The sequence below is a fragment of the Glossina fuscipes genome, unplaced genomic scaffold (genome assembly GCF_014805625.2).
Source record: "Glossina fuscipes isolate IAEA_lab_2018 unplaced genomic scaffold, Yale_Gfus_2 59, whole genome shotgun sequence".
In the NCBI taxonomy this organism is placed as follows: Eukaryota; Metazoa; Arthropoda; class Insecta; order Diptera; family Glossinidae; genus Glossina; species Glossina fuscipes.
The window spans coordinates 5980595-6004878 of NW_023998431.1; the positions used below are offsets into that span (position 1 = coordinate 5980595).

The window sequence follows — 24284 nt, forward strand, 5'->3', positions numbered from 1 at the left end:
AAATATATATTTCTTGAAGGAGGAATGGTAACATGAAAATTATAATAACTGACATTGAAAGAACGAAGGGTCACAACATAAGATGAATAGCTAAGGAAAATTGCACAACGAAATCGTGTTTGGCGTCGTGAGAAAATCGTATTGTGTAGGATGGATCTTGGAATGTGCACGGGATAGACAAAACAGTTCATACGCAACCGTCACAAAGTGTCTCAGTTAACCAGCGAGCAGTCATTTGGCTTCGTAGTTGTAGTATATGACATAAATAAAAAGGCGCGGGAAATAAGGCCAGAGGGTGCAGGAAAATGGAACGGTTTAGAAACCGTAAGTGCTAAGTTGAAAGCTGAAGATGATCAGAGGCGATCTCTTCAGGCTTTTATTGAAGAAGACATAATGTCGCTACATGACTCACCGTAAGAGTAAGAGTTTATCAGTAAAACGGAAAATTAGCTAGAAAGCACTTTACACGGTTATCGCGGGGAAATTAACGATGTGTCTTGGATCCAAGCAGATCCCGGACGTCGAAGTAAGGTCAAGATACAATTAAAATTTTGGCTTATGAAAATTACCTTATTTCCGATGAACAAAATTATGTGGTGTTTAGTCTTACGAAAATGCCGTGATTGGTAAAATAAGTTTACATGGGCACTATCTAATTCTGTTGAAAACAAAATTTTCCAAAATGTTGAGAAAGCAACAAAAATAACAAAAAGTAACAGTACCCTGTGCAGAAGGGAATTAACAAAAAATCACTGTGTTAGCCTGCGGGTAAGAGGATTAACAAAAATATCAGAAAGGCATGCGGCATTCATTGTCTGCCTTGAATATTTAAATGCAAAAGAGTTCCTCAAGTCGGCAATGTTAAATTTTTATATTTTAAATGAGAAATAGAAAGAAGTTTCGGTTAAAAATAATTTCTTGTTCTTAACTTGTCCGTAAATAATTGGTCTAATTTATAATAAACTTTATGTTATTTAAATTCACAACCTAATGCTGCGAAATTACTTTGAATGGTGTTACAAGTGACGAGTAAATATAAAAATAAAAAAAAAAAACCGGTTAACGTGACGATATTCATTACGTGGAAGAACAATTTAAGCATACACATCCAACTAAGTTCTGTCTAAAGCCAACACTGACCGTAAGCTTATTAGAAAACTAAGGGCGAGTTTTGATGAAATGCATAACACTAGAATAACTCCATGTAAACAAAAAATAACTAAAACGAAATAATTAAATAGAATTGTTCAAGCCCCAAGTCCATATAAAATGTGCATGCATTTAAATAGAAACGACAATAAGAATGAAAAACCCAAAGATTATAATCTCAAATATATGAATTAAAGAAAATCTTTAAACCGTAAATATTAATATTAAATCAAAGCGTAATTTTAAAAAACAAAAGCTTTTCAATTATAAATTTTTCAAATAAAAATAATAAAAAATTGCAATAAGTAAATTAAAAATAAAAGAGAAGAGGAAGTAAATTTGAAATAAAAAATTGAACTGGATTACTTACCGTCTGTAGGCATAAAGTCTTCATAAATAAATGAACCGGTTTTGCGAACACGCGATTCGGGTGAATAAACACTACTACGACTGCCAATCTATAATTAAGTATTGAGTAGTAATTGTAACCGTTTGTTCCATTGAAAATTTCAAAACCTTTCTGAATAGCCTTTGACTTCCACCACCAGCAGATGTGGGATAATATATATAAATGTTGTGGTCTTCGGCCGAGACCGGTTTCTCCACAAACGGTTTATTAAATATTACGCCATTTACTTCGACATGATCTTCTGATTCTATTAATTCATGTTCTGCAAATGTAATAAAATGGTAAATAAATAAATTATTAAAAAAATGTTAATAACTGTTATATAACTACATAAGGTAACTAACTCTTAGGATCCGGTGAATCTCGATCCAATACTGCATAACGGGGTATTTCAATGCCCTCTTTCTCTAAAATAGCATAAACTCGTCGTCGATCTTGTATATCGTATTGCATATGTAAGTTATTCAAAACATACGGCTTACGCAGTTGAGCGTATTGAATAGCCTTTTCCAATGGGAAACCTTTGGAATGAAATGATATTAGACAGTCACAAATCGGCCAATTGTCAACAGATTCCTAAAATTTTGTTATATCATAAGAACTTTTTTTTGCCTTTTACATAAGAGATTAATGGTCCATATCTTACTTTTAATATCACTTCCTCCGAAAATATAACCATTTTAATGAATTCAAATTCTTCTAAACGTGTTATGATTTCTTTCATCGGTTTTGATTGAGTTTTCTTGGACATAGCGCAAACCCCCACAACCACTTGTTTGCCTGGATTTGAAGACGTACTGGTGTCAGAATCCATTCCGTCATTACTCTCGCCGAAATCTGTATCACCCTAGGAGTAAAGCGAAAGATTGTAGGAAATTTGTTTCAGCTTTTATTGATTAACATTTGATTTTGTAATAATAGAAATTAATTTTGTTTACGTTGTTTGTTAATTATATAAATGGAATTTCAGTCAATTTTTTCTTCTTTTAAGGAAAATTAAAAAAATAACGAAATATAGAGTTTCCGATATTTTTCCGCTTCACTGCTAAAGTAAGAAAGTAGTTTGAAAAAAAGTAAATAAAAATATTTGTCTTGCGGATAGACTTTCCTAGCCGGAGTCTCAAATTATTGTTATATACAGGAGTGCTGGCTTAGCTCTAATAAATATTGCATCAATCACTTATACGCTATTGTTGGACTTGCGTACACGTATTAGGCGCTATACGGTTCCGTTATATTGATATTACATACATTGATACATTTTGAGCAAATGTGACCAAATTATGATACTCTTCTTTTTTTTATACTCATTACCGAAGGATGAGGGATATATTCACTTTGTCAAGACGCTTGCAACGCCCAGAAGGAAGTTTCAGAGACACCACAAAATATTCTTGATCAGCAGCAAATCATGAATCGATTTAAGTATGCCCATTCATCCGCCTATGTAATATCTATAGTAAAGATTCCGCTGCCTGCATTACTCATCAACTGAACGTATATTTTATGAGTAATGGTATATCACCTGTACAAAGATGGGAAAAATTCATCATGCCTACCTAATATCACAGCTTATCCCCATAGAGGAAACTTTTATAAAATCCATAAAGCATGCAAATTCTTGACCAGTTTTAAATTTGAAAGCCATCTAAGCATGTCCGTCAGTTCGTCTTTTCGTGCGTCTACCAAACTGTGCAGTATCTGTAGTAGTCATTATCCCGTTCGCCCTTCGCAAATTTGCAAAAGTTTCGAAATATCGCAAGCAGATCAGAGAACACGTTTGCCTACATAATCAAAACAGAGTACACCTTTGCTTTCACTGTGTTTTGCTCGTTACTCATCAACTATGGCAGATACACGATAAAAATTTCGATAAAATTATTCTACAAGAATATCAAAAATCAGTCATTTGTCTCTTAATTGCTGTGGTAAACGTAGTCATGGTCGCAAAAAGGAAGATATCTTGTTCAGACACACAACACAAATTTCCACTTTTATTCTACAAAAATAAAAAACAAACAGTTACGCCCACCAAACCTTATAAGGTAGAGAAATTTGATTTTTTCCTTTTTTTTTTAACTTTTTTCAAAATAACGGCGAGAGGTATAAAAAAAATTCAATCGCAGCAGAATATAATTTTCTTACTTGTTTGGCATTCTTTTCTTGCTGTTGTGAGCTAATCGTGCCTACTTTCGAAGTGGTAGGACTTTTATTATTTATCTTAGGTTATCACGTTTGAGAGCAGGATAGGTTAAATTAGCTTAAAATGTAAGCTCCGCTAGACAAGTGCTCATATTGCGGCAAACCGTTTTTTCGATGCATGAATTTATGACATGTAATATAATGAGTGCTTTTCCGTACATAATGAGAAGATCTTATGATATCTGTAATGCTGACTGTTACAAGACGAATGACAAATTCGGCACACGACAGTTGTACAGCGGTCACAATAAAAATTTGAGCGCTTTATCACTTGCAATTCACATTATCATTTTTTTTTAATCAACTGCCACAAAAAGCCGCATATGCTTTAAAACAAACACTATTGTGGCATTTGTTACTTTAATCGAAAGTAATTGCAAATGACTTAAATTATATATTATAACTGTGATCAAGGAATTAATACTTCGGAGGTTTGTGAGCAAATTATTGAGAATATTAGTTTATAGTGAATGCCTTGCGGTTGATGGAACTGAAAGCGAGTCGTTTATAATTAGCTCTTCGGATGTGGCCGAGCAGAGTTGATTGCACACGTTCTTCTCAACAGCTAGCGAGATTAAAACATCCAGAATTACGCAATAGAAAAGTCGATATGTTTCGCTACGTCGAAGGCCAGATAACATTTGGTTTTAATGATTAGAATAAAAATTTAAAAAAATAGGCTACGAAACTTTGATGCGTATAACTGTATAACCAGGGTTTTGGCGCATCCAAATTTTAATCAATTCATTTGGCTCTTAGCAAAACGCTCTTAATGATATAAAAAAAAAAAAATTGAGCTCAAAAGAAGCTTAGGAAAACCGTTTGGGTGAGTTTGTAGTCCCGAAATTCTATAGTGATGACGCAATGATTTTCGATTTTATAAAATTAAATAGAAATGCAAAAAGTTTGTTTCTGAACTTTGGTAAGGCAATCCACACTTATATATGTATATATATGTACATATTCTACTCGCATGAGGAGCCGAGTAGGTAAAAACACCCGACTAACAATTGAATGATTGAGGGTTCAAATCCAAGTGCGGTAGACTTTTCAATATAGACGAGCAATATAATTCCTAAGTCATTCGGCAGCCTTTAACACTATACTCTGTAAATCTATTTACAAAATATATGGGACGATAAATAAATGTGTAAAAAATATAATATATAGAGAGCGTATAAAGATATATAACGGTAGCGAAAAAAATGCATACGAGTACGAATTGATTGGAAAAAATGTATTAAGGAATTTCGATCCTTTAGAGTCTAAGTATTTATTACATATATATATTATAGTGTACTATGATATATATATTTACATATATATGTATGTTTTTTTTTAATAGAAATCTAATTAAACTTTACTTGACCGGAAGTCAAAATCATTGAATAGAAAGACATTGAAGCACATTCTAAGTTAAAAACAAATTACGAACATTGGTTACTCACCACCCGCAATATGTAAAGGAGTTCTTACTTATATATATTACTTCGACTCCGTATTGTGGCATTGGGCGAATATGTAGATGTACGTGAAACAAACTTAGGAACCCGTAACTCATATCCATGCAATTTCGAAAACTCGTAACATTTAAAAACGAGTAATTCAATGACTGTTATAATTATGGCTATATTTCCAGTTCTATTAAATAGCCCTTAGTATATCTTTGAACATTTTTCCAATCTGTTTATAATAAACAAAAGAATTTTTATCTGAAATTAAATTCAAAAATCAGCTCTATCAAGCTATGGATGAGCAAACAGAATTTTGGTATTTTACGTTACATTGTTTCATATTAACATATGTATAATATTTGCAAAAGTGAAAGCTAGCCAAATCATGGCAAGCTGTCAGCCATCAGTAGCCATATTGTTGTGCATTTATTAAAGTATTTACTTTGTACAAATATGTTGGTAGATGTTCCATCTTGCATGCACATCATATAAGTGATATATTCACTGGCGAAACATGCGAAATAATTATCGTAATTCATTGAGGATTCAATATAAACAAGTTCGGGTTCTATCAAAAGGATGTAACATGGAAATTTCCTTATGGCATCTCTTGCGATATAAGGTTATAATAAATTTGTTCGGACGTGTACAACATCCACAAGGATTTAAGATAGACTTGAATTATTTTCATCAAATTTGGTACATCGACATGCTTTGGCCCAGGAACGAATTACACTGAAAATGCTTTGAATGATATGAATAACTCTAGGAGGATGGTCCATTATAGTGTTACCACTTGTTTTTTGTATATAATGTTCCACTTTAAATTTAAGAAATGAGATATTTGATATAAGGCATATATAGACAGACCGGCTGACATGCTTACGTGAGTTGAATATTAAGAACTTGTATATGTACTACACTTTATCGACCAACCATTTCATACTTCCAAGTGTTAGAAACGAACGGAAGATATTAATGTGCCAAGAAGTAAAATGTCACCGTTTTTCAAACTTCTACCTAACAACTAAGAAAGTAGAACCGAATCTTGTATACCGACCGCCATCCATTTCATCACACCAATACCGTGATAAGTTCTTCACTTCATCCTACCGTTTCAGATTGCTATTATATATATATTATTAGCGGTAAATCGGTATTATGTGGCTTCAAAAACTTTACCTGAATGTATTCACATACACTGTATATTTATTTATGGCGAGCGTGGTTGTCCATATCCATTTTTGGGACAAAAAAGGAATACCTTTTCCACTGTAACTTAAGAGTGGCGAGCAAAAAAACATGAAAAGCTAAGTTAACTAAATTTTGATATTTTATAATGATGAGCGGGCATATTAAATTATTTCGAATTAAAAACCTCGGGTGTAGAATTTTCAATTTTCTGTCCTCGTCATCTTATGCGCAATAAACATAAAATGTGAAAAATTGAAAAAATGAAAATTTGATCACTTATAAGCTTGTGTAGGCGTGGTTGATTTTCAGCATTTCTGACAAACATAGCAGGGTTTTTAAGAAAATTTTTGCCTTCGCTCTCTTATAATTAATAATTACACCGCCATTCTTGGTTGATGAGTATAAAAATAATAAATTTAGAGGGCGGCAAACTTGTTTATCTGCTTAAAGACGCAAATGAAACATGTAAAAAAACTACAAATATTACAGCTAATCAAATATACGCAAATAGTAAAACCGGCATTTAAACAATCATCCCAATAACAAAAGTCATTGACTTCTTCAATGTCCGATTCGAATGTTATGTCTGTATCGATATTGTTAAGCACACCTTCGTCGCAATACAATGCATTATTGTGCTTGTTCCCGTCATAAGCGACTGTTATATGTTTTTTATGACCTCGCCGTTTATGACGTTTTTATTTCATCATAATGTCCTCATCATTATCATCATCGTTTATATACTTTTCAAAACCACTGACATTATTTGAACTATTATCATACTGATGGGTGAAACTAATAAGGTTTTGTGGCGTTGAATGACGATTTTTGCGAGTATGGTACTGCGAACGGCAATGTTTTAAGTGCCACCAGTCCTTTAACCGAGTCCACTCCATTTTAATAATGTTTAATTTTTAAATAATAACATGTGCATGTGCGCCTAATTAAACGCCAATTACCGCCCTCGCGAAACAACTGACAAACACTGAAATTTTCTCTTTATGCATTATTTCCCATCTCATTTTAAACGACAAAATTTGAAGTATTGTTATTATACACCACACATACCATCATCTCGTTATGTCATAAGGTTATGAATAAATGTCTTATATATATACATTTTTATATTGTGTATCCGCCTGAGTAGCCGAAGGGGAGGAATCTCGACTAGCAAGTCAATGGTCGTGGGTTCGAATCTCAAGTGCGGTAGAGTTTTTAATAAAAAGCCGATAGCCTTAGATGCTAGTGCTTTTAAGAGTTTATTCTTAGAATTTATTTCTCTGGCGAAATTAATAATAATAATAATAATAATAAATATATTGTGTTTCTATACACAACTTAACGAAAAGTATAAACTTAAGGTATATTTGTCTTTTATATTTTATACCTTTCCAAGATTTACGCAGATTCACTTACGCTTCTGTAAGGGCGATAATTGAAAGTAAAATGTATTTAAAATAAAGATGTCTTCAAATATATTCATGGAACTGTGAAGGCGAGTTAAATCGCATACAGTTTCCATATACACTCACCAAAGGATAATGAGTCTGTAATGTTCTTGTCATATCGATTCTAACAACCATAATTATCAGGATCGGAGACATTGCGGCGCATTTTGTTTGCTGTTAACCGTAGACAATTCCAACTTTGTTGTTAATCGTAAACAATTCCATCTACATACAATACTTAAATGAGAGAAATGCTAAATAAACAAAGTTCATTCTCGACTTGAGGCAATTCCTCCAATATCCACCAAGAGCTTACGTATATTCATGTATTTATAGTATTCGCATAGGTTGCAAAGTGATTCGAGCATGTTTTTCCTTGATACACATAATATCTACTCCACATTTTCAAGTCCTTTCTTTATACAAATTAATCCTTTGAACTCTTCTGTACAAGCTACAAACTTCACGATAATTTATATATCGAATTTTCGGTTCGATTTAGCTGATTTTTTAATTTAACTCAACAGCAGTACTAGGAATATGTTAAAGGCCAATGTTGTGCTCTTAGTCAAACTGTTAAGACTAATGGCGATTATAATTGTCCGGTAGACAGACATACGTATTTGTGTGTTTTTATATATATGATAACATTTCTAGCGCGTGTACTTTAAACAATAGCAGATATCTATGTGAAATTTGGCAGACAACATATCACTCGATAAGTCCCCGATCTGAGACATATATGGCATAACCGTTGACAGGCTTATACAATTTCTGGTTAGCATCAATGTTCAAATATTACCTGTGAAAACTTCACGAAGTTCTGACAATTTATTTTACGTGTTATAGTAGTTTTAGTGACACTACTTTTGTAATTTTCAGAGCGAGTGTTGCTTGTCGAAAAAATAGGTTGGCACGTAGTATACGAATTCTGAGCAATGTAGAATGAGCACCTATAATGCTAAGCACTACGCCCGACCTAATTCGGCCAAAGCGACCAAAAAACTTTTGTCACTAAAACAAATGTAATTTGTAAACCAAAGATCAAAGTGCCATGAAATTTTGATACGCATCTTTTGAAGATTGAAATCACCATAGCATATACCATATGCGCGTCAGACCCTAGAAACTAGTGAAGTGATATATTTAACAAATCTGTACGTGTCGATAAATGTTGCGAATCAGCATGGATGAGTGTAACGTTAACCAGAATCTACGCGATTTCTTAATGATAGTGTTCACGATTCAGTGTTTTTATTTAAAAATGAACTTTAGCGTGGGTGCATGAAAAGAAGAATCTTTGGAGACATTTAAAGACCACATTTGAATCTGCATCATATATAGTTGACTGTCCTTTAAGGCATTGCTTATCAAAGGGTGTGAAGTTATACGTAAATATAAATAGCAAAGACACAAACCAAATACATTTTACAGAACTCGGTTATGTCGTTAACAGAACCAAGTCTCGGAAGAATTTAAATCAAAATCTAGTTGAAATAGAAATTCTTGTGAATTTTTTTAAAATATATTATAAACCAAATATGTCTTTATGTTATTTAGTTAGAACTTGGTATGAAAAAGTTTTTACACTCTGTCAAAAACGAGGATGAAACAGTAAAAGCTTGCTTAGCTACTGTGACTAATATATGGGCAAACCAAACTAGGGCAACCAGGCTGCAGGGTAAACAATGGCCTGCGACAAAATGAAACTAGTACGTCGTGAATTCTCTATTAATAGCCTTTCCAATTATGTGCAGGTTGTAGTCATATGGCTTCACACCCTCTGCTTATGATATAAAAATTCAACTTAATATAGAAAAAATGCACTTTAGGTGGTTAATATTATTACCTTTAAAAGGTCGACGTGCTGAAGGTTTCAATCAAAAGCAAGTTTAATAAAAAACGATCTCACTATCGAAGTACTGAAATCGAAACTACATGTACTAGTGTATTCAAAACATACTCAGGGTTTTCCATTAAAATTGCGCAGGCATATCTAAACGGGTAATATTTTTTGCTTGGTTGCTAACACCTGTACTCACTTTCATGACCAAACTTTCAGTACTTATCTAAAAATGTGTATGTTTTCATTGCAAATATAGATAAGAAATCAAACGTAGAATTCCGGCTTCGGAAATGTCGAAAAAGAGCTGCCAGTGGAATGTTGAGTGCGAATCTTCTCCTTTTTTTTTGTATATGACCAGCTACTGGAAGGAGATAATAGTGTTTGTGTATATTCGACTTAAAAGTAAAAACTTCAGGCGCGGCGGGAGAGACCTCTATTGATAAATTGTTTGCAAGGCGCTCAGTGTGATTACAGATTGACGAGTCGCGATAGAGTAGCGTGCGAAATACAAACAATTCCGCGACAAGTGGGTGAGAACGCTGAAGAAGCCTTGTCATCCTGCTAACTTACTTAGGGCTTAATTGGTGGACGAAACTCTTTTATCTTCACAGAAATGTCGCCCATGCATTAACATTTCACAGCCCACATTACGCTGATTCCCGAGGGTATCGAGAGTTTTGCTGCTTTCGTGGCCCATGAGCGTCTGTTATACTCTAGCTTTGGCCGGATACACGTGGTGTCAACAGTAATACACCTTTCGACACTCAGAGCGTAGGTACTGTCAAACTAACATCATTTTATATTTTCATGTCCAGAAAATGAAGGATCGCGACACGTCTACGCCGACGCTACTAAAAGAGAGGAGCTGTTCGTCGTTCACCTAGGCGTCAAAAGGTAGCACTGGATTTTGATAGTATTAAAGTTTACCCTACTAGCTTGACCTTGCTGTTATTGTTATTTTTATGATGTCTCGATTTAATGTGTCATTTATTATGTAGGGTTGCTTATGTACTTTGGCGCTGTAGAATCTATTGATATAAGTTGCTTAAAGAAGAGAAAGACTGAATTGAAGCCTATGAGCGTTGCCGCCATTCTTTGATGTCTTTTGATGAACACCACACTCAGAAAGTCGCCGAATTGGTGCTAAAAATTGTCGATTGGCAACTAGAGGTGTTGTTGACGCGACACAACTCTCGTTTGGTTCGTTACAATTGATTTCGAATCGTCATATGGGCCACCGTACGGTCCTCGCGAAAGTACGCGTGTGTTATCTCTTCAAGATTTTTTACCAGAAATTCGCATCAAATTGCGTAACAGCTGTTTTCGAAATATCGTAGTATAGGAATCATACTAAATAAAGGTTATTAATTCGGCTGTGAACTTTAGCGGAAACGAAACGATTGAAATCCATACATAAGGAAATTAAAGAAAAGACCAACTCTATAGGAAAATGTATATGATGTAACATTACATAACATTGATAACATGTCCGGTTGTGTCAACTTCGGTTTCCTTTTACAAAAAAACAAAAAAAAATTAAAGAAAAAAAAGCATACTTCGCGGTGTGTTATTCTTTTACTGTTTACATGTACACACCAGAGTTACCTACTACATTTGCAGATGAGTTAATAAGCCATGGTAGTGATAAGTTAGCGCCATTAGCAGGACCATAATTTGTAGGTTGCTTTTGCCGATGTCCGCAAACACGCAATGTTGACGATGGCTTACTTTGTAAATCAGTGTTTGAGTAGTTTTGAGTAGTATTTTTGCTATGATTTCCACCGGTAGAAGAAGATATAAACTTATGATGACTGTTGCCCATTGCTATTTAATTTATAGCGTTAGAGAGAAAAACAAAATGAACTCTATTACGACTATTCCAATGGAAGTTACCCATAAATTTAGTTTTTCTCAAAAACAAAAAAAAAATAAAAATGTACTCGTAGTAAACTAAGCGGACTTTATGAAATCGAATTAGTTTTATTAATAACATAAAGATGTCAATAATACAGTTCTTTCTGATTATATTTTGATTAGACAATGTTAAATGTTATATGTCCAGAGAATAACCATATTAATATGGAAGAAAATTTATTTGATTTGGGTCGAATCTTTTGATACCCAATACTTGCTTTATGATAAAACAATAGCCTTTCATATTAAATTTATTTCATTAAAGAAATGTAAACGAAATCATAACATACCATTTAAGCTTATGCACTGCCTATGACAATCATAATAATGTAACACATGCAAGCACATTGCTTACAAAATAAATATGGCATCTTTTATGAATGTTATGAACATTTACGCCGTAAGATTACATATATTGCTCTGATACATTTGGCGAGTAACATGTCTAACACAGCATATTGAAAGAGTAACGTGATTAGTACAACGAACCAAGAGAGCTGACACAAGTCGGAAAGACTTTTACACGAACAGCTATATTGCATATATTTAAGTTTATAAAGTTTCGAAAGCTGATTAAAATAAAATATAATTGTATCAGTTTTCGAATAATACGTTAAATTGCTTTTATTTATTAATGTAAACTTGCTAATAGGGTAAATAAACAATTATTTTATATTCTAAGAAATTTCATTGTCTACCGCAAACTGCAATATGTTGACCTTACAGACAAGAGTGCACTTTACGGAAGGGTATTGCACGCCCAGGCAACTATAATTTGTCACCATCAGAATTCCATCAAAATGATGTTAAGTTCTTGAAGCCCTGATTGATCGTTACGCTTAGAGCTTATACACTATTTATAAAGGCAATCTTGACGTCATCCACAACACAATATACGCAAATTTATTGTGTGCACATAAGCCTATAATTAGACGCTGTTAGACCAATCAACTTCTCAACAAACTGACAAGCTAGTTTTCAGATCAAAAACGCGATTTCAAAAGGCATCACATTAGCACATTTAGTATGAGTTGAAGGATAATATAGTAAACCCTACGTCCAGGCAGACACCGTTATTAGAATAAAATAGAGACACTGGACCTATCGAGTACGTTATTTTGATCCTTCTTAATTTTCGATCTTAAAAAAACGATTATAAAGCACGTAATGTCCCGAAATTTTCTAGTGTCCATCATTTATGTGAAAAGACCTTTAAATGCCTGTAACCACTTTTTGCATATTTAGTGTTGTTGAGATATCAATATCATATACCTATTTCTACCAGCAGCAATCATTTTGATCCCCTATCGTTGTCGACATGCCACAGTCGTTAATCCTTGGTTGATTAAAAATCGTCGCGATCTACCCAAGTACAAGCCCGTCATGAAGGAGAAACTGAAACAATCTCAAAAAAAAAAACTATAATTTTTTCATATTTTCGCCTGTAACTTTCGACCCGATGAAGATATTTCGAAAATCCTGGTATCTAAGCGTTCACCATATTCAACTGCATATTTGTTCTAAAAATAGCCTTGACCGGTTTACTTTACCTTTAAAAGTTAAAGGTAAAATTGTATTAGATAACGAAACCTTTTACTTTAAAATAAAACATACCAATTTTAAATGTTGTAGTTTGTGGGTAATGGCTAAAAAACATATTTTTTTATATTTTTAATCTGAAAACTTAGATATTCACTTCACAAACCCGCCAAATCGACGGGTGCCGTAAATCTAGTGTTGAAGAAAGCACGTCAAGCAAGCCAAGGTAGTGAACGTGAACGAACATATAATTGACTTTGACATTGAAATCTTTTTTCTATTTTATGTATACTCTGACAAAAAGTGCATAAACTAACTTTCCCAACTCGTTTGCCACACCGAGAGATTCCATCGAATATTCATAAATTTTCTTATATGAAATTCGGAGACATTTTTACTTTTAATTAATCTGGATCGGTTAAGTTTAGGTATGGAAAAAATCCCTCCACCGAACTTAAAAATTCAGGGTAAATTTTAAATTATGTGTTTGACAAAAGTCTATCAACCTATATCAAACATTACCAATTAGCCACCCGCAATAAATAAAAACAAAAAGCGATTTTTAGATATCATCTGTAGGTGTTGGGTATCTAAGGTTCAACTTGAGATTATCAATGGACTATAAGTACGTACAATATTTTGTACATATCTGCAAACATATATAACCGAGAAAGCGAGCATATGTTTTTAGCGAATACATACAAGAAACTTCGTATACGAAAACAGTCATTCGAACAAGGTCACACATTAACGAATTATTGATTTTTCTACAATGCTCTTAGCGTGAGGATACTGCATTGCTTTTCTTTTATATCGCTTAACGTTATTAACAAACAATTAGACGAAACAAACACACATACATTGCCATCGTGGCCTACAAAAAATCCAGGACATGGTTGTTGACGATCCGAGCCACCTGCCAGTAGAACATGATGCGTTTGTTGACCAGAATTAGCGGCCGCCTGTTGTGACGATTGTTGTCGTAGATCCTGATACCCTGATTCCAGCTCAGTATACGACATTTCGGTATTCAAATCCCCAATTGCATTCAGCCCATTAGGATTGAACTTATCAAAGTTCGGTTTTCTCCTGGCTAGAACTTCTTTTGGGGTTTATTGTGCCGGTCTGGTACGAAATTTGTTGTTGTAATTGAAATTTGACAGGAGGATTTAATAAATTTTTCTTTTCTGCTCTTTGTTGGGAAAACATGAACAATAATTTTAATATCAAACACACATAAGCATAAGCACGCGTTAAGGTTGTTAGCACTAATGGAAATATGCAATTTTGGTTTTTGGTGATGAAAATCGATTTTTCCTTTTGAGGTTGAATGGAAACTTTGTAAGAATTTTTTCTTATTTACTTTAGCTAATATATTTTTCAAATTATATAATATTCAAACACTTTTTTTGCACTGGATTTCCTTGTTTTATCACTTTTATTATTATTTAAATTATATATAATAGCAAAACGAAGCAAAGCTCTTCCCTTACATCACAACACCATCACATAAATAAGTTATGGTTTATGTTGCAAAACTCTTTTTCTCTACTTATCTATCGATCAAATACACAAATTTACTTGCTAAATACGTTTTTGTACAACAGCTGAGTTTTTAGCTAACAGCTGTTTACCCTTTGACAGTTTTGCAGCAGTTTTCCGTGTTTATGGCGGGAATGTAACATTTAGGAAAAATAGGAAAAAAAAATGACGCCGTGAGAAAATAAAAATTGCAAATACTTATTGTATAATTTAAAAATTTTTATTTTTTTTTTGATAATTGGTGTAGTGCAGATCAAAACAGAGAATGTTTCAATTCCACGTCTTCCAAATGTAATAAAGATGAAGCGAAAGAGGCAAATAAAAAAAAAATGGGGCTTACAAAACAACCACGCTTGGATATTTGCTGTTCACATTATTATAAAATATAATATATAAATATATAAATGCTGGAAATTGCTTTGTTTGCTTGAACTGCGTCTATAAGAAGCAATTCAGTTTATTTGTAGCGCGTGATCATTATTAGAGTCGTTTTAGTCGCACTCCATATGGAATTCACAACACACATTCAATTCTTTATAAAACTGGATTAATTCCATATAGAATTGGTTCAAAGTTGTATAGCTCTCCAAATGATGCCAATTATTTGCTTTATGGATGGAAACAAACATGTCAATGGCAAGTAAAAAAACGGCTGCTTGTAAAAAACAAAGGACGAAGGGAAACTAGAAAAATATGAGAACTGCCAAAAAAAACTTATGTAATGAAAAGTAGAAGAAGACTGAAAAATTTGACTTACTACAAAAAGTATTCAGATAGAAAAATTATTATTATTATTATTATTATTTTAATTTTAGACTAATGAATTGAATTGTTAGACTAAAAAAAGACATTGAGCACTAGCAACACAGGCTATCGGCTCAGAAAAATTAATAACAAAAATTAATAACAAATATTCATATTAAAACACGTTCAGTCGTTTTAATTATTTACTTTATTGAGAAAATGAAATTTTTTTTATTTATCGTAAATTTGAAATTAAAGAAATCGAGTACTTTCCGAAAGTGAAGTTAGGTTAGAAGTAGAAATTCTGTATGTTTTTGTTGAAATTTTTTTTGAATTCTTTATGAAGAACGCCAAGCACAGCTGCTATAATGTTTAATAATATACACATAGCACTAGGAAACATTTTGCTAGTAATATTTTTCCAACAAAATATCCTGTCTAAAGTGAAAATGGGAATAAAGACAAAATTTTCCTTTATTTTTGAGAAGCCTAATAATATGTGAATCAAAAACAGGTTATTCACCCCGCCAAATAGGAAAGTTTCAGCGTGGACGCGAAATTATATATCAAGCTGGTTTTGTTACAGTTTTTCTTTATTTAATTTTTTTGCTCTTTTTATTACTTTATTAATTTTACTCAAATTGCATGTCTTGTAATGTCGCAAATTATGTTTATCAGTTTTAGATTTGAAATGTTGCTGAAAATTTTCCGAATTCCGCTATATGTTGCCTGCCCATACTACTGGTAGTGGACACAGCATTTAGTACTGGTAGTTTAATATTGTGTAAGATGGTTAATTAAAAAATAATAGTAATTAATATCTGGTATTACAGTTTGTACAGCAGTGTATATCAGCTGTTGATATATATATTATTGATGGAAATGAAACAAATGAAATGATATGAAACGAACTATGGTTTACTTCGGATGTTAATTCCAAACAATTTAAATGTTATTGCAGGTCTTCCTTTAATCAGAATAAGTGAAAAGAAATAAAAGAAGAAGATGCGAGTTTGGCTTACGACTAAGAAAAAATTTTTTCCTTATCAGGAATGCGCATAGGTTTGTGAATTTCAATTTATATAGAAATAGGTTGAACTAATAATTATTTATTATATTCACAACACTTTCTTTTAATGTTCGTGATTGGAAAGGTTCGTAGGTATTCCAAGGTTCACAAGTATGCGTTAACTCGTTATTTTATTAAATTCTTGTGCAAATATTTCAAATTTAAGTGATTCAATATACTAATTGAGCAAGCTTTTATTTACTTTGAAACTCTTAACTCCTTTAAAAGATTAAGAAAAATTTCTATATATATAAATCGTAAGGAGACAAAAGCACATATTGACGCTGAAACGATTTTTAATATACCTTTCATGATTAGCGACTTATAGCGCTGAAGCAATAATTGTTGATTATAAGGCTATTCTTGAAGGAGGGATTACATATTACAAACATTTAGAAATAGCTGGTAGATTGACTATTTCCGAAATTATTTGCTTGGGTTTAAAAGCGATAAAAACTTAATTTGCTAACTTGACATGCTGGCAAATAATAACGACTATTTTTCCTCACAATCAGTACCTTATTATTTTATATTCTTAGTATTCTATTAACAAGAACGAATTTGGCAAATTTTGTCAATTCTTTAATGATCGGAAGCTAAGATGCGAATAGTTCACGTGCCGAATGCTCCGTTGGTTCGATGTTATCCTCATGGCAAAGTTTATCTGATCCGTTTCGTATCTTATCCTCCGAATTATAACCCAGCTGTTTTATTTCCTATGCTTCTCTAATAGTTCTATTTTCTACGTTCCGATCGTTTGCGTATGCCTATCTATTCGTGTGAGACGGGGTTTTTAAAATAGGAACCTCTTCCGTCCTTTGTTCTTTGGAAAAGTGTACAAGCTTGCATTGTAAATCTTAATATAATAAATAAACAATTCATAGAATCGAATTGTACTTTAGGCAATTGTTCCATACTACACCATCAATAACTTATTCTATAAACAGAACGCTACGCTTCGCAGCTTTCCGTAAGAAGGAAATCGAAGAAGATGAAGATCGTCCAGAGTATGATATTGTTGGACACGAGTAGTTACCACCAAATTTTTAAAATTTTTCTTTCCAAGTTTACCCTCAGTGTTGGCTTATGTACTGAATCACATAATTATGCATTAATTGCACTTTTTTTTTTCACTATTGAAAATTAGCTGTCCTAACATGAGAACAAGCGAGAAAAAAAATTGCACGTATTTCCTCTGCAGCCTTATGTTTTATTAGCAATAAGAGGATATTGGAAGAATGTAAACAATGGCACGTGTACGAGCAATGTAAATAAAATTAGAATTTACAACACAACCACAGGCGGTACAAGCTTTACAGCAACAACAACACGCGGTTTAAACTTTAAAACATACACACACACGTCCCCACCTGCTTCAAAACAACAAAATGCATATAAAAATAGGGGTTTCTTCTACAGGGTTGTTATTCACCGAAACGTAAACTACCCTGAAATAGAAATCACTCAACTTGTTGCTTAATAAATATGCGCCGACTCTCGTCTCAATGTTGTTAACTCAATTCAGCACGTGTTATGTTATTTCGTTTATGTACATATATTGTTGTCTCAACAGAAAAGCAAAAAGCTAAAGGAATCTTCTAAAATATTAAATTTCTTTTGCATTTAAATCGTTTGATTTTTTAATTTAAAATCACATTTCAAAGAGTGTTTCCCTCCCCCCAACGATAAAGCGAAGAGAAAATAATTAGAAACTTTCCCCTGTTATGCATATATTAAAGATAGTTACGTGTTGTTATTGTTTAAATTATTCTGGTTGGATTCGAATGAACGTATTTCAGTTTACATAAATAAAAAACTGCAGATTCTACCTAAATCATAATTATATTAAATTGAAATTATACAAAAAATATACAAAAAAAAGTTTTAATTGCTTAATTTTACTACTTCGCTGTTAAGTGGAATTTTTTAGGTAACATAATTGCATTTTTTATGCCTTCATTATATGCTAATTAAGAATTAATAACAAAATTACAATCACAAAGAATATAGCTTTTATTTATGTTACCGGTTTTGATTTGCACCGTTTTAAAATATAACAACAAGGGAAGACAGCGAAAGTTCGTAGAATTTCGTGTATTGATCAAAATGTAACAAGAAAAGTGTTATAAACGCTAATATCCTAAATTAAATTTTCAATATATTTTTTTCGCTCTTGTGTCATATCACATCGAATGCATCGTTATTCTTTCGTTATTCGCTAAGATCAAACAATTACGCAAATCGAGATTTTAGTGTATATCGTCGTTTATTAAGCTATTGCTTATTTTGTCCAGTATAGGCGTATGAGTAATCTCAAATAGTAATTTGCAACGATATGACAATATTTAAAAGAAATCACAGTTTCCAAACTCTGCCAAAGGAATAACCTTAATAGCGGGGATGAATGAGTGTTGAAAGCTTGTTCATTCAGCAGCGTGCTGTATGTAAACGTGTATAAACTACACAGTGTTACGATCAAGTATAGGTTTTTTCGGTTCTCTAAGTACACTTATTTTTCATTCCAACTTTTCATTTTGTGTTTGTTTTATTTTGAAATTATAAAAATTGTATATCAAATTAGTGAAAGAATCGCGTTAATGAATAAGAAAATCGTTGAGAATAGTTCATAATAAGAAAATCTACCGAAAATTTGAAAGTTTCCACACATACATATATCATTATTAGTCACATCATTCAACTCACTTGTTCATCAACTATTGCGCTCTTAAATTTTTATTTATACGCTAAACTTTATATATTTCGAATTATACGAAATACACAAATTTTTGTCCAAATCAATTAACAAGTATCAAATAACTGCTTGCTATGATTTACACCAAATTAGAAAAGAACTATTGGTACGAGACGAGACGATACGCTTTTGGTTAATTAAGCTACAACGATCTTTCAGATGAAACAGTTATTAATTAATGATTAATATATTGGCACGAGTCGTTCATTGTACTTTAGCATGCCTATATGCGCTACGGAGTTGGCTAGTATGTTCATAAGTTTTACGTTCATAAAGTAAAATGAAAGAAACAGAGTACCTTGAAAGTGAATATAACTTAAACGGTGTACGAAAACATGGAGGCTTTACAGTATTTTTATGCAAAGTGGGATATGTGCGTGAAAAAACGGTAGGCATGGCTATCTTAGATAATGCGTACTAACAAATCTTAATCAATACATACTGGTTCCTTGTTGTTCTTTTTCAAAGCCTTGTTGCGGCAATGAAACGTAATTGCAATTATTACATATTACCTTATCTGTTTTATTTGTTTATAAAATATTGTTACACAATACAGCCAACAACAAAAAACAAAACCATTTTGTCTATACTATATATGAGAAATTTGAATGATCATATCGCGTTGGTTATTTGCTATTTTACTAAATAAAAAAGTACACAGCTTCTTTTCACGTTTTAATTTTGAATTTTCGTTTTTCTTGGGACAGGATTCTCCTAACTTTTTACTAAGGTATTCACATCGGGTGCTTTCAATGGAAAATTGTATGTTAAATGAGAAGAACGTTTTGGTTAAATATTTAGATGAAAGTGTGCAACTTTCTTATGTAATTATTATTCTACGTTCCAGTCGTAGGTATAAAAAATGTGAATTTTTTTAAAGCCACAAATTTATTATTATTACTTTCGTCACAGAAATAAATTCTAAAATTAAATTCTTAAAGCATTAGAGCGCATTTAAGGCGACCGGCTTTATTGCAAACCACCGCATTTGATATTTTAACTCGCGACAACTGAGTTCTTGATCGAGAGGTTTTGCCTACTCGACCACTTCGACCACTCATATATTTTATTTGGTCAAAGTTATCTGAGACGAAATAGTTTGGGTACGGATGAATAATCTCATTACGAACAAAACATCGAAAAGTGAATCAATTCTTGAAATGATATGAATTTTCGTTAGGAAGTGTATCGAATCACAATCTTCTCGTGAGATCAGTTTTTAAGATCGTTGGAATATTTTGGGGACTAAGTGTATTCTTTAATTCAATTTGAAACTCTGTTAAAGTCGTCTTTTTATAATAAGGTTTCAAGCAGTACTACTCTAACTTACGAAAGATTATTTATTGGCGTCATATCTCAGAACAAACTTCTTAATTAGTCCAGAATAATTTAAATAATTTTCAGTTATTGTCTCTGCAATTTCTTGAACAGTTTTAAAATATACGTAATGTATCCATTCGGTATTGGATTCAATTTGATAACAATGTACATTGGTTTCATGCATAATGGTTAAGCATAATTTTGGCAAATTTTGAGTGAAAATTTCTAATGTAATCATATCTATAAACATATTTTTTTACATTCATCTCTTCATCCTCATGGACTTATACGAGTATGATAAAATAAAAGATGCCGAACAATGTTAACGTTTACATGTTACAATGCAAATGAGTCTTAAACTAAAACGATCCGAAAATGCTTTTTTTTCCATTCTAATAGAATACTAAGCCGAAGAAAATCGCTTTTTTATGTTGTTTAACAGTATAACAGAGGTAACAGAAACTTGCCGCTAATAAAGCCTTGAATATAATCACTCAATGTTCGTTTGCGATAGCGCCATCTAACGACTACACGACCCATCATGTTCTCACTCATAGCTTATAAATAAATGCTTGTTTGTATCTCGTTGGTAGTAGAAGATTCGCTCTGTTGAAATTTTTGCTTTGTTTTCAGTGTTTCAGTTGTATTTGTACAGCGCATTTGTCGGATAAGTAACGCGTGGAATGTGATTGTCGTTTGAAGAAATTTTATATTTCTAACAAAAGATGATTCTACAAAAGCGATTTGGAAAAAAGTTTGTTATTATAAATAAAAAAGAGAAGGAAAAAAGAATGTAATAGATAAATACAAATAGAAAATCATAATGTAATGAAAACTACGTTGGCAAAAAGAAAATTCTTACAAATGAGTGAGACAAAAAACAAAATTAATGAAAAGCGCACATACTTAAAATCGGGCCGATCTTACCACCGTTTAGTACTCCACAAGTCTAGTTGAAAAGAATAATTGAAAGTTCCCTTTTGGAAAGATCCTTAAAGTAACAAGCAAATAACTTAAAAATCTTAATAAAAAAATTGTGTACACGTTTTTTTTCTTTTAGTTTTTTTGATTTTTTTTATTGTTGTTTTGGCTTGTTTATGTAAAAACGATCGTTTCGAGCCATCAGGGCAGGTGTGTGTATCTATAAACTAAATGTTTGGCTATGCCGAAGAGTTAATTAACGAAGTAAAACGAGAGCGGGAGACTACAAAAGAGAAGAATTCGAAGTCTCCCTCTTACTTTGTGCTTAAAATGTAAAAAATAAAAAAGGAAAAAAAATTAAAATCTGGTAAAAAAATGCCATTTAAATTAGTTAAAAATGAAATACGATAAAAAAGTCAAGGTTTCAAATTTCCAATAATTATATTTAAAATAAAAGGTAAATAAATAATAATCAAATATTTTAGTAGTTTTAAAACAGATTAATACCAAAAAAATATGGAAGAACTGGAACGGCGGCATTTATTTTCTTCCACGTTTAATTATTCAATGAAACATATTTGGATTACGTTTACCGCCATACTGGCATTAATCAACAGCTGCCATTGCTTAGGTAAGCAACCCTTTTTTTCATAGAATTTTATCAATATTATATGAAAGTTTTATATGAAAATGGAAATTTCTTATGCATTGAAATTTAAGGTTAATGCCTCCTAATTTTTAGTTAACTAAAAATTTAAAGGAAAAGCCAATGAATATCTGATTGAAACTGGAGATTAAAAGAAAAGTTACAATTGACTATGTTGTAAAGGGAAAATGCAGCATTTTAGATATAAACGATGAGAATAAAAAGAAGCGTTTAAGTGCAATATATTAAATATCCTGAAAGTGATTAAGTAAACATCCCCAACAATTTTGGTAAAAGCAATATGTGATCTAAATCCCGTGTTACGAATTATAACAAAAAATATATACGATAAACAGATAATTATGCGTTAGAGCGAAAAAAGGAAATACCAATTTCAATGAAAGCGATCGGGTTAGTTAATAAGCGTATATATATTAATCGAATAAGATGAGTTTCGGTTTTCTGAAAGCTTAATATTTTTTAAATTATTGAAAAGTTTTAAGTCATAATTAAATAAAAGTATTATTCGTTACAATTATCGTTAGAAATTACTTAATTGTCTTTTATGGGCAAAATCAAGCAATAGTAGCACAGAATGTATTTAATATATTTGATTGCACAGCTTCTGTACAACATTGTTTGATTTATCCAATGATATCATCCAAGATTAATCACAGACCTTATAAACTCGATATCTAAGCAATTTTATTATAATCATAACTTGCGAAATTTAAAAAAATTAATATTGATTTGTTGCTGAATTAATTAACGATAAATAAGGATTCAAATGTAATTAATTGTGGAAAAAACTATAAAAATGAGCAAAAAATTTACTATTCATTCACTTTAAGAGGAATTTTCAATAAACACATCCAGAGGTAAATAGTTAGGCCCTAATATATAAAATGACATTCCCATATATATACATTTTTTCTTTGATAGTGGATGTACCTTTTCTCTCCTTTTCGTAAGTATGAATTAAATGTCATAATCCTAGCAAAAAAAAAAACAAAAGTTCTTTTTAAGATTTTTGAATAGTTTTAAAAAAATTGACATTAAAAGGTTTAAATCAATATTTCAGTTGCGCGGATATCTGTGTTCTCCAGTGAACTTTTACATATTTTTAGATATTTAATTTTAGATTAAATCTTGTGTAAATTTGAAGCAGTCTTTTGTCTTTTGTAGATGAATCGGATTGGAGAATTCATACTTTATATATGATATTTAACTAACATTATATGGGTTAAGTTTGGGCTTTCCTACGCCGAATCATCACCGTTTGTGATCGGAAACAATTCAAGGATAAGCAAACGTTGATTTAGCATTTGTTTGCTTTATAGAGTCATCCAATGCATCTCTATTCTATTTTATTCGAATATTTTGGTAATGTTAAGTGGTGGTGAGAAAGTCATATTCGTCTTGTTGGCATGTTGTGCTTTGTCTCGTAATGTATTGTACGCTACACTCGATAACGTCGTTCACTTGCATAAAAAATTCAAGAACAAATAAAAATAACACTCCGTTAATTTCGAAACATTTTTATTCTTAAATGAATGTTTGTTTGACAACTTAAGTCGAGACTACGTTTTTTAGCCAAAATAAGATAATACCCGCTGTTCTTACAAATGATAAATTTAAAATAAAAATTATTTTTAGGAAAAGATTTCAAATTAAAGCAATTGACCACCAACGAATTTAATTATGTACTAATGTGAATTTCATCTACTTTAAGATCAATTAGATTTCCTTTGAGTTATCTTTCAATTTATGTTAAATGTTATATTTTCGAATCGAACTGGTAACATATCTGATTTCCTTATCTTTTGTTTCGTGTTTCTCATTTCTTTGATTTAGATTCCGTCGACGACTAGATAGAATCTGCAGTTAGTTAAGGAGGTAACCTATTTTGTAACGTCTGTATTTGTTAAAAATTGTTGATAACTCTTTATTTCGGTGATGGGTTCAAGAGTAGTAAGGAGACTCTAAAATCTATTTATTTTCAATTCTTCAGCGTTCTATTGTTTATTTATTCAAAGATTTAAAATGTAATAGATCGAAGCAGACAGAAATGTATGAATCAGTTCAGAATGCCGATGAATATTTTAAGGGATATTACGAGAAGTTTATATTTTATA

At 32.0% G+C, this 24284-nt stretch overlaps 2 protein-coding genes across 13 annotated transcripts in view; one reads left to right on the forward strand and one right to left on the reverse strand.

The window, feature by feature from the left end:
• The window catches only part of LOC119637503 (inositol hexakisphosphate and diphosphoinositol-pentakisphosphate kinase), a 31873-nt gene extending 17154 nt beyond the window's left edge, over positions 1-14719 (reverse strand). For 2 of the 8 annotated variants that reach the window (XM_038033552.1, XM_038033550.1), the window contains exons 1-6: positions 14519-14719; positions 11312-11526; positions 2205-2405; positions 1903-2134; positions 1666-1820; positions 1520-1607 (exon numbers count right to left, since the gene is read on the reverse strand). In XM_038033552.1, coding sequence (XP_037889480.1) covers positions 1520-1607; positions 1666-1820; positions 1903-2134; positions 2205-2405; positions 11312-11524 — 889 coding nt within the window. In that variant the 5' untranslated portion in view covers positions 11525-11526; positions 14519-14719. Of the gene's footprint in view, positions 1-1519; positions 1608-1665; positions 1821-1902; positions 2135-2204; positions 2406-11311; positions 11527-14015 lie in introns of all 8 variants that reach the window. The other 6 variants (XM_038033554.1, XM_038033553.1, XM_038033556.1 and 3 more) reach the window with 5 other exon arrangements.
• Positions 14720-21407: 6688 nt separating this feature from the next.
• Positions 21408-24284, forward strand: part of LOC119637287 (protein sidekick) — a 218132-nt gene continuing 215255 nt past the window's right edge. For all 5 annotated transcript variants that reach the window (XM_038033213.1, XM_038033214.1, XM_038033216.1 and 2 more), the window contains exon 1: positions 21408-22134. In XM_038033213.1, the coding sequence (XP_037889141.1) occupies positions 22020-22134 (115 nt within the window). In that variant the 5' untranslated portion in view covers positions 21408-22019. The remainder of the gene's footprint in view (positions 22135-24284) is intronic.